Source organism: Narcine bancroftii, chromosome 6 (genome assembly GCF_036971445.1).
Source record: "Narcine bancroftii isolate sNarBan1 chromosome 6, sNarBan1.hap1, whole genome shotgun sequence".
Taxonomy (NCBI): Eukaryota; Metazoa; Chordata; class Chondrichthyes; order Torpediniformes; family Narcinidae; genus Narcine; species Narcine bancroftii.
Genome location: NC_091474.1, coordinates 39,691,378 through 39,703,023, shown reverse-complemented (window position 1 = coordinate 39,703,023; position 11,646 = coordinate 39,691,378). Strand labels below are relative to the sequence as shown.

The 11,646-nt window shown below is 41.9% G+C and overlaps 1 protein-coding gene and 1 long non-coding RNA gene across 7 annotated transcripts in view; one reads left to right on the top strand and one right to left on the bottom strand.

The window, feature by feature from the left end:
* Positions 1 to 832: 832 nt before the first annotated feature.
* LOC138735985 (uncharacterized) lies at positions 833 to 11,342 on the bottom strand. The gene is made up of 2 exons (XR_011340049.1): positions 10,935 to 11,342; positions 833 to 2,253 (listed from the first exon to the last, which is right to left on the bottom strand). It is a non-coding gene; the product is annotated as an uncharacterized lncRNA (long non-coding RNA).
* Positions 10,715 to 11,646, top strand: part of pcif1 (phosphorylated CTD interacting factor 1) — a 120,746-nt gene continuing 119,814 nt past the window's right edge. For 3 of the 6 annotated variants that reach the window (XR_011340045.1, XM_069884706.1, XM_069884711.1), the window contains exon 1: positions 10,715 to 10,844. Coding sequence is in view for 3 of the 6 variants with exons in the window: in XM_069884706.1 (XP_069740807.1) it covers positions 10,730 to 10,844 (115 nt within the window). In the remaining 3 variants the exon portion in view is untranslated. Of the gene's footprint in view, positions 10,845 to 10,949; positions 11,314 to 11,646 lie in introns of those variants that run through there. The other 3 variants (XM_069884707.1, XM_069884710.1, XM_069884709.1) reach the window with 3 other exon arrangements.

Below are 11,646 nucleotides of genomic sequence, written 5' to 3'. Positions count from 1 at the left end.
AGTAAACAACAATCCATTAGTGAAGTATCTTGGTCACTCTCCAAATCTCTTGCAAAAGCTGTGGAGCCGATATATCTAGCATTAGCAGAGCTCCATTATTTCAAATAAGATCTGTTTTAACATGTTTGTATGTAACCCATTCTAACAAACCTTTCCCAATTTATCTCCCAAAAGCCTATCTATATATTCTCTCACAATAGGAATAGGGTGGGGAATTGAAATGGGTTGCCACTGGGAGATCCCTGCTATAGCAGCAGATAGAAAGAAGGTGCTCAATGAAGCAATTTTCTATAACCATATGAACACTACAGCACAGAAATAGGCCCTTTTGATCCCTGCCCAAGTATTTTTCTGCCTAGTCCTACTGAAGACTTTGCCCTGAGAGCAAATGTGACAGAGACAGAGGAACCTGGTTCATCCCAACACCAATGTAACAGAGGGTTCTGATTTACATGTTGTTTCTGGGGCACACACAGAGATAACTAATGCTGCTGCATGATGATCACGCCAGTGGAAGACTCTCTTTTGTCTGCCCATAACTTGTTGGTTTCAGGCAGTGAGATGTCAGTGAAGGAATGATGCCAACTGGCACAATGCAGGCTGCAGAAGTACGTGCTGAGGAACGCATTGAAGCTTGGTGCAGCCAACGCAAAACTCTTGTGTGGAAGTTCCAGGGTTGGCTCTTGCTACTGGGCATTGAACGCCTCAGACTAGTGGAGAAGCCCATCAAATAACCCCAACAAGTCACATTAGTGGCAATGGTGCTATGAAATATAATTAATTGTTAACACTCTAATGTACAGTAATGAAACATACATAATAACAAAAAATGTAGAATTTGCACCATTTTCCTTTGTATTTATTTTTGTTAATAAAGTTTATCTTGGAAAAATTGGTAAATGAAGCCCATATCATTCACCCTCCTGTTATAATCAAGCTACCTTAACCGTTGTATGCATACAGACAAGAGAATCAGTGCAACAAAAAAAAACTTGAGGAACTCAGTGGGACAGGCAGTTTCTTCAGAAATTTGTTATTTTGCTTCACATTCCAGCCTCTGCAGACTCATGTGTCTCCAAGTGGATCACAGTTATTGGCCAACATTTTCAGTCGGAAAGCATTAAAAAAACTATTGATTTCATTTGTATATCTTTACAAAGATACCATTCTCTTTTATGTATTATATCTTAGTTGAAACAGTTTGTGCTGTATATGTACCATATACAGTTATGCACCACATAATGTCCATTCAGGCATCATATATTCCAACAGAATATATACACCCGTAATCCCATAAGATTATAGTAGAGTTCAGAAATTCTGATTGGAGAACAGGACATAGCGAATGCAACAGCTTCCCGCACGCAACACATGTAACTCATGTACTATGTAGTCAACAGAGGTACACTACAGTATCCCATATAGCTTTGTTAAGTATACATTATGGTGTTGGCACAACATTCAAATTACATAACGTCCTATTTCACAAAGGTATCAATGACTGTATACACATGTAATAGTTGAATTTTGTGGACCAATTTAGGTTAAAATTTAAGGGGTTGAATATTACACACGTCCTACTTTTGATTGCAGTAATTACCTGTGGCATTCGGGGCATCAGGAGCTCAGATGGACAGGTAGCCAGGGTCTGGAGGCGTCCATATTCAGGCCATCTGGAGCTTGGACAGGTGGTGGGCGCCTTGGCGAGAGTCTGTAGCCAGGGCATCAGGAGCTCTAATGGGCAGGCAGTTGGGGCATCTGGAGCCAAAAATGGGGTGGGTGGGGTCAACTTTTACACATGATATATGGAAAATACCAGATATTTAGGCCAAAAATAAGGGGGATATTAACTTTTACATACATATATACAGTAACCAAATTCAGAGTTGCATTACTGATATTCTCTAGTGATTATCTTGAGAGGAAATTGGTAATATTCTACATTCACCAGGTCCCCACACACCTGATTCCCAGACTGAATCAAAGACCCGGTTCCTTTCTAGCATCTCCCTTAGCTGTGAGCCTCCACCAACTCAGCAGCCCAGGTCAGCTGGAATATCTCTTCAGAGCTAAATTGTCACTAGTGAGATTGCAGCTCCAGGGAACAAGCATCACTGGAATCAGGCAGCTCCCGCAGTTGGCACCTTCTGATCCAAATTGCATTTGCCCTACTCTCAGCAATTGGTGGGCTGTATGATCTGGCTCTTCACATGTATCAGTTCACAGGCAATAGCGACCCCCAGTGGTAAGGAACTGCAACAAATAAATGAAAATATATATATATAAAAAAATCAAATGATAGATATCCAAAATAAAGAAAACCCAGCTTAATGTTTCAGGTCAAACATCCATCATCAGAACTGTAAAAAGAGGGAAAACAAAGTCATTTTAATTTGAATAAAAAGTCAGGAGAGATGCATAGGACAATGGCTCACCCTATGAAACATATTCCCATTGTTGCCTTGAAGGCAAGTTGCAGAAGTCATCCAGCCAAAGCACAATTAGTTATGCCAAGTGTTATAAATAAAATCTATTAGTACAAAATAAGGAACAACAATGGAAAATTCACCAAACAATGGTAAATTCAAAATAATAGCTTTCAAACTATTAATAATATTTTCATATAAGCTTGTACAGTCATATACATTGTTAGTGCCATCCTGGCAGCTCATATTCAAATTTACATACACTCCATTCTCATTATTGACTACATACGCAAGCTTGCACCTTTTCCAGTCTCCTCCCCCCACCCCCCACCCCCCACCCCACACATTTAACACAGGACAGCTCATTCAGACTTCTACCAACAACAAAAAACTTTACACTAGGATAATAACTAATAATTACGGAACAGGGATTGTTGCTGCTCAGTGGGCAATCGATGGGCCAATATATAGTCCTGACTTTCCTTGATCAGGATTAGTGTGAGCGAGAGGACACCATGGCAGGGAATGGGGGAAATCAATCACCGCCTTATGCCTATGTGGCACATGTACGGGTGCCAAATCCTTCAAAAAGTGTCATATTTGTTTCTCAAATTTTGAAAAGTTGGCCCTAACCCCACCCTCTTCAGCACTTTAAATAAAAATTCTAACTCTAGCCTATCAAAAGTCTCCTCTGCATCCAGGTAACAGCCAATCCCATCCCATTTCTGATTTGTGCCAGATGCATTATACTCAACAGTCTTCCAAAGTTATTCGCTGCTTGCCTCTCCTGCACAAAGCCTGCCTGGTCTTTATTTATTAATTTTGGTAAATACAATGCCAATCTGTTTGCCAGGGCCTTGGCAAGGATCTTATAATCAGTATTCAGCAGGGAGATTGGTCTATAAGAAAGCAGCAAAAGTGAATCCTTAACCTTAAGATCATCGTAACAATCACCATTGTGAAAGATTCTGGGAGGGTCCATGTCTCCCTTGCCTAGTCTATCACCTCCATATGCAGAGGCATTAGTAAATCCTTAAATTCTCGATAGAACTCAGGTGAAAATCTGTCCTCCCCCAGAGATTTGCCAGCTTGTAGCACACTCAATGCTTTCCCCAGCTCTTCCTCTGTAAGAGGAAGGTCTAGAGTCTCCTGCTCCTCCAGGATTAAATTTGAGAGATCTAATCTGGCCAGAAACTTGTCCGTTCGATCAGAGTCCCCAGTCAATTTAGATTTATACAGTCCTTCATAAAATTCTCTGAAGGTCTCATTAATTTTCTTTAGTTTATACAAGATCTGACTATTCCCTGTTTGTATTGCATTGATTGTTCTAGAGGCTTGTTCTGCCCTTTGCTGCCAAGTGAGGACCTTGTGAGCTATTTCCCCCCCAACTCAATACTTTTGCCTTGACCTCACAAGGGTCTTCTCCATACAATATGTCTGAAATGTATTATATTCCAATTTCTTGTTTGTAAGAGCTCTATAGTGGTCTTCTTAGCTCAATTTCTGAAAATCCTTCTCTAATTAGATAGTGCCCTTTTCAAATTCCCCCACTTCCCTCATATAATTTTTATTGACCATCTTTGTATGCACAATTATCTGGTCCCTCAAGTATGCCTTAAGAGTGTCCCAGAGAAGGAATTTAACTAGAGTAGAGGGGGAGTTGGCCTCACAGAAAAGGGCTATTTCAGCTCTTATGAAACTACAAAACTCTGGCTTTTTCAACAATAATGTTAAAACATCACCTGTATTCTGTGTCCTGCTTATCTGGCATTTCTATAGTCAAAATCAGGGGGAAATAGTCAAAGAGAAGCCTTGCACCATACTCAGCTTCCATGATCCTACCCTCTATATGGGCTGAAGCTAGAAAAAAAAGTTAATTCTAAAGCAGGAGTCATGTTGCTTTGAATAAAACAGGTAATCCCCCTCTCTTGGATGCTTTTTCTACTATGCATCTATCAAATTAAGCTCTCTCATGGTGGCTTTTGCCACACTAGTTCTCGTGATTCATTTTGTAGATTTATCCAGCACCGGATCCAGACATAGATTAAAGTCATCCCCCCATTAGAATATTTTCATTTGCCTTTGCCAATCGTATGGAAATGTCTTGTATAAATTTTTAATCATTATAATTGGGGGTGTAGACATTCACTAGGGTCCAGTTGACAGTTCACCATAACTAATCTTCCCACTTTGTCTGTAATCACCCTCTGCACCGGAACACTTCCCCACTAGAATTGCTACCCCTTCCTTGCCTTTGAGCCAAACGAGGAGGCTATGACCTGACCCATCCATCCCCTTTTTCGCTTCTAATGTTTCCGCTCTGTTAAATGCATCTCTTGGAAGAAGGCCAGATCTAACCTAATTTCATTTAAAAAAAAGTGTACCAAGATCCTTTTTCATTTCACCATTCTATTTAAGCCATTAACATTGAAAGTGGCATACTTTACACTTTTAGCCATTACATCAGGGTTCCCTCCATCTTCACTGCCACCCTCCCCCCCGCATACATACCTCACGCACATCATACACAAGTCTCAGCCGCCCTCTGCTCGCACCTCTGGAGGTCCCTTACCATGCAGTCACCATGATTCTCCATTCTCATCCTCAGCACTCTCCACTCATCCAGTCCTAGAACCCCACCCTTACATGACATCTTTTTATTTTATTATTATTTTTTTAAAATCAGAAAACACCCAGAAATTTATAACACAGAAATCCAAGTCCTCCCAGTCTATCAGTTTTAATAATTTTGAAGTCTTACTGCCCCTTTTACTCTTTTCACTTAGTCCACCATTTAGTGCTAGTAGGGTATTTATAAACTGACGTGCTTTCTCTTTTTTTGTAAAAAAATTCCTCCTCCCCCCAGCAACACAATTTTCAAGGTACCAGGATGACGAAGAACACAATCATAGCCCTTTTGCTTTGCCAATTACTTAACCAGTTCAAAGTCTTTCCATTTCTTGAACAGAGCTGCACTAATATCTGAATAAAAACACTTTTGACCCCTTGTACTCCAAGGGGGCTCCCCTCTGAATTGCCCCTTCTGCCACCGCCCTAATATTTTTTCACAATCTTGAAAATATTTCAACTTTATAAGGATCAACTGGGGTCTTTGTCCTAGTCCTGACTTAGGGATTGGGGCTCTAAATGCTCTTTCTATTTTAATGGGAGTTCCTAGTACTTCGAGGATCCATTTAGTTATTAATTCTAAGATGCCCCTCTCATGTCTTCTTTCAATCCCACTAATTTAATGTTTCAGCGTTTTGTGAAGTTCTCCAACTTCCCCCATACCTCATCTCTTTCTTTGAGACCTTTAATTTCTTGTTCTATTGTAGCAATTCTATCCTCCCCTGCCCCCAATCACTCCTCTACCTCTGTCACCCTGCTTGTTATATTCACCAGGGCCCCCTCCATCCTAATTTTTCTGACATGTCTCTGGCTCTTCTATCCATTATCTTCTCCAACCTATTTTCCACGGGTCAGAGTCTGTAAAATGTCTCTTAAGGAGGACTCCAGCTCCTCATTCTCCCTTTTCTGTAGTAGCCCACCTTCGAGCTTTTCCTGGCCTCATGGCTGGGTCCCTTGCACAGTTGACCACCGCCATTACCGTCATCGCTGTCACCCCACCGACCCTAGTCTCTGACTCAAGAGTCCTCGTGATTACTGTCCCTGTCAACCTCCTCTGCATCCTAAGCCAGCTCATGCTGGCTCCATTTAAGCCCGCTGATCCCTGACTCAACACACCCAGTCATTTAGCAGTAGTTTTATCCATTTTTGACAATAAAATTCTGGTTTTTGAGCTTTTAAACTGTCTTTTTAATGCTTCTTGTGGAGAGCTCTTTCAAAACACTTCTCAGCTCATTAGCTTGGCCACACCCTACATCTCTATTCTCTAAAGTCAATTTTCAAGTCCAGTTTAAAACATCTTGTTGAACTTTTTAAATTGTGGTTCAGAAGTAATATTGAAGCAAGTGTGAAGCATCAGATTTCTTTATATTGTTGCTCAAAAGCAATAATGAAGTATTTTTAAATATCAAATCATCAGATGTCTTTAAAACTCTCAAATTCCTTTTGTAGAGTCATTTTGAAAACAATGCTCCTTCATACGAATGATTTTCCACAAAGTTCCTCCTATTTTCCTTAGGAGTTACTGTGTCTGTATCTTTTACAATGATTTCAAACTTATCAAAACTGACCATTCCTCTGGACACAAATGAGGCTGCCTCTCTTTTCTTAAAAGAACAGTCAAAATGGCTATTTTCTTTTAAAATACCACTGGGTGTTCCTTCTTTTAATAAGAACACCACACATCCTTTTCAGAGGATTTTGATACTTTACTTCTCCTGATAGAGAAAGCAATCTTGTATTCACAGGATGTAGGGTTTCTTCCAACAGGTTTAAAAATATCTCTCCCTGAAATCATGTGACACAACATCACTACTGTTGCAGCTTCATTTCTGTCCAAAACACAACTTATCACTTCAGATCCACAAAAACTGACTTTATTTCTGCTTAAGTGGTTATGACTCCAAAAAGTCTACACAGGGGTCATTGAAATGGTACTCAAGTTTTGAAAAAGCTTTCACCATAATGCTGAATGTACACAAAAATGATTTTAAGAACAACTCCTAGTTCTTGAGTTTCAATTAATAACACTTCAGTTGCATTATGGCTCTTTTTCAGACAAAGCAACTCTGAAATTAACTCTGGGTCTCTGTAAATGTAATGTGACCTGTGTGTGATCCTGTATCCATCCCACAAGCTAACTTTACTAAAAAATATATATTTTATAACTAAAGATTAACAGAAATCCATTACCAAGAAAAACTAATGGACATAAGCTTTGAGAGCAAGAAAAAAAGGAATGTGAAAAGTTGTTGAAATATTTTTCTTTGGCCTGGCTTCGCGGACGAAGATTTATGGAGGGGTAATGTCCACGTCAACTGCAGGCTCGTTTGTGGCTGACAAGTCCGATGCGGGACAGGCAGACACGGTTGCAAGGGAAAATTGGTTGGTTGGGGTTGGGTGTTGGGTTTTTCCTCCTTTGTCTTTTGTCAGTGAACTGCAAGATATGCCACGGACATCTGTGAAGATGTAGAGATAAAAACTAGATCATTACAAGGAGCCAATGTCACAGTAGATACTTAAGATTCATTTCTCGGATTATTGGCTCAATGGTAAGGCCAGAATTTATTGTCCAACCCGTAATTACCCTTGAGTGGTGTGGAGTTGTCACTTTGAATTACTGCAATCTTATTCCCCACAGTATAGTTGAGAAGGCAGTTCCACAATTTAGACCAAGTGATTATGAAGGACAGAATCAGAATTTATTGTCATGAACACAATCACATAATTCATCGTTTTGCAGCAGTATCAGAGTGCACATTTCTATGAAACACATTTCAAAATAAATAAAATAGTGCAAAAAAAAGACAAATTGTGGTAGTGGCTGTGGTTCATTGTTCATTCAGAATTTGATGCTGTCCTTGTGCTGCTGAGTGCTCATCTTCAGGCACCTGTACCCTTTCCCCCCAATGGCAGCAAAGTGAAGAGGGCATGACTTTGGTGGTGGGGATTCTTGAGGATAGAGGCTGCTTTCATAAGACATTGCCTCTTGTAGATGTTCTCAATGAAGTGAAGTCTGGGGATAAGTTTTCAAAACAAGAATAGTGTGCAACTCAGGGATCTGCTGATGGAGGTATTGCCAATCTATCTGCTGCACTTGTCATAGAGTCATATAGCATGGAACGTTTCATTCAGCCATCATCTCCTCCTCGCTATCATCAATGCAGGGCATCCCAAAACTGCATGCTTAGTCCCTGCTCTATTCTCTGTACACTCACGACTGTGTATTCAAGTTTGGCTCTAATGCAATCTATAAATTCCACTGTTACCACTGTTTTTGGCAAAATAAGTGGAAATGATGATTCAGAATACAGGTTAGAGATCGAGAATCTGGTTGGGTGGTGCCAGAACAATCTTGCTCTCAACATCACCAAGAGCAAAGAGTTTTTTTTTGATGATTTTAGGAAGAGGAGGCTGACAATACCTTGTACCTATCTGCATTGATAGGACAGAGGTGGAGAGGGTTAGTGCCTTTAAGCTCCTGAGAGTCCATATATCAGAAACATGACGGCACATTAAGGGAACTGTGAATAAGGCACATCAATGCCTATACTAAGAAGTCTGAGATTTGACAAGTTGTCTTTAGGTGCACAGGTTGCATCAGAGCCCAGGTTAGGAATTTGTGTGCCCAGGAACGCAGAAGGCTGCAGAGGGTAGCAAACATAGCCAGTCTATCACAGGCTCCAACTTCCCATTCTACTGAAGACATGTATGTGAGGTGGTGCCTTAAGAGGTCAGCCAATATTATGAGGGTCCATCATCACCCGAGTCATGTCTTGTCACTTCTACCTTTAAAGTATGAGGTACAGCAGCTTGAAGATCAACAACTCTAGATTCAAGAACATTTTTTTTTAACTCCAACCACTATCAGACACTGGAATCTCTCCTTGTTACACTAACCATAGACTGCTCAAACACCACTTTTTTCTTGCACTATGGTAACTGAATATTTGTCTCTCTTTTGTATTTATTATCTTTTTTTGAAATTTAAGGTATACAAATGTAGTTGTGTTTTCATGAAGTGCCTGCACAACTGCAGCATGCAAGAATTTTGGTGCAGGTGCACATTGTATAATGTTTATGGCAATAATCATCCTCATAGTTCCCTGAAAATGGGCAGAAAGTTAACAAAGTGGTGAGAAAGTCATATGGCATGCTTGCCTTCAAATTCATTTTTATATTATACCTGGTAAAAATGAAAGGTTCTTCCACAGTCAGTCTGGTAAGTCAACTCTAGCATGTATGCAGCCAAACAAAGTAGCAGGCTAAAAACACAGTTATAGATCAAAGAGTTATAATGAAAAAGATAAGTACAGAGCACAGAAAGGAAAAGAGTGCTGTTGAGGAATTTATTCTGTAGCCTGACAGAAAGAAACAGTCTTTAAGCTTCTTGGTGCATCTTTCATCCTCTTGAAGCTTCTCCCCAGTGCGAAGTAGAATAGGGTGTTGGGATGGATGTCTTACAGTATGTTGGCAGCTTCACTTAGGCAACAGGAAGTGAAGATGGGAGTCAATGGAGAACTGCACTCACCATCTTCTACCAACGCAATGAGTAGAAGAGTTTTAGTTACAAAATTAGTTTGGCTGCACTTGGGAGTACTGCGTGCAGTTTTGGTGATGACATTAATAGAAGGATAGGATTAAGCCATGGTGTAGAAAAGATTCACAGGAATTTTAGCTGAATTGGATAGGTCAAGTCTATTTTCCCTGGAGCACAGGAGGCTAAGTGCAATGACAGAGATAACATAATTAAGAATAGATATGGGAGATAGCAAGTTTCCAACAGTACAGGTTACTTGATAAACTCACTGAAGAATACTTCTCACTGTACCAGGTACAGGGAATGGATTTAAGGTGAGAGAAAGAAGGTTTAAAAGAATTGGGTTATATAGAATTAATAATTGCAAATTGTACTCAATGTTAATACTGCTAGCATTGACATTGATAATGTTGATAACAGTTTAAATTTGGAAAGTCAAAAATAAAATATTCCAAAAAACGTATTTGGAATGAGTTGCCAGAACAGGTGACAGAGCAAAGAACATTAAGATACAAGAGGCATCATGACAAGCATTTGAAAGATAAGCACAATAACCTGGCGGGTTAAATGTATGTTTCCAAGTTCTGCAACTCCTTAAGAACATCAAATCCATTCATATGAACTCAGAAGCCCACCTCACAGCTCACCCCCTGCCCCACCTGTGGAATTGGCAGAAACAGATAAACTATCATTATTATCAACATCGACAACCTCAGGTCCTCCAACAAATACAGACAACTACCGACACTCAGGGTCACCCAGACCCGAATTAGCATGTCAGAACACCACCAATGAGTGACATGTTCCGGACCTCAGTACAAAGACATTGCTTAGGCCTTATGACAACTGCCTAAGCAAGCCATCCAAGTATTTACATTACTAACATCAGACATCCAACCTTACTCAGAAATTACCAGCAAACCACCCCTCAAGAGCCTGTTTATTTTGATGACGTACCCTCTCATATTAGCACGTGCCACTTAGTAGCCAATCGCTAAGCCCCTAATTCTTCAGCGGGAGCTTGTTCCAATCGAATATAACATACATCGCCCTCAACCTGACCAACGAAAACACCTCTTACTGATATCTGCCGCCTACCCAATCGTTGCCCACGCGCCTTCTTCACGGCAGCCAATGAATGGCTTGGCGCCGATGTTGCGCACATGCGCAGAGTGGCGCGGCGCTCCGGAATACAAGATGGAGGCAGTGGCCGAGCGGTGAAGCGGAGGCGGGATCAGAGAAGAGGTGGCTTGGTATTGAACCTCCTCATTATACAGCTGGTAGTAGGGCCGCGCATAACACCGGCACACGCCGCGTGACGAGTACGGCAACGCGCATCTCACCAATAGTCCGTTATTTCTCGCAAAGATGCGAGAAGGAGAGAGCCGGGGAGATAGCGGCGGCGCTGCAAACGGGCGGGCTCCCGACCGCCGCCATCTTGAAGCTGTTTCTTTACGTCGCTTGGGTGTGCGGCCTGTTTGCCCGCTGGCCCTATTGGCCCGTCTCCTTATTCGCATAGCGATACGGACCCAGGCAATAGTCGAATTTGGTGCCTAAGGCAACCGTAGGCCGGGCTGCAAGCCCGTCCACAAGTCTTCCTCTCCGCACGCTCGAACTGCAACTGAGCATCTGGGCGGTCGGCATAACAAGAGCATGCGCAGTGAGGCACCTGCGGCGCAACGGCTCCATTGAGTGGCGCGTGAAATGGGGCAATCAGAAGATGTGGGTGCGGGAGTGGAGCTAGAAGAAGGGCTTTATGTGTACGAGAGGAAGGGGGAATGAAGGCTGCATGGGCGAGTGCGCTATGATGTTTGAGGGGGCGTATGTTCGTGCGATACGACGGAGGGGGCGTGTGCGCAGTTATGGATGGAGGGGGCGTGTGCGCCCAGTGAAGGGACGGTTTGGGGGTGCATTCCCAGTAATGGGTGATGGGGTGCCCAGTGACTGGTGGTGTGTGAGTGCCCAATGATGGATAGTTGGATGGAGGGAGGAGGCGGGTGCTCAGTGATGGGCGATTGGGATGCTGGGGGTGGGTGCCCGGTGATGGACGATTGG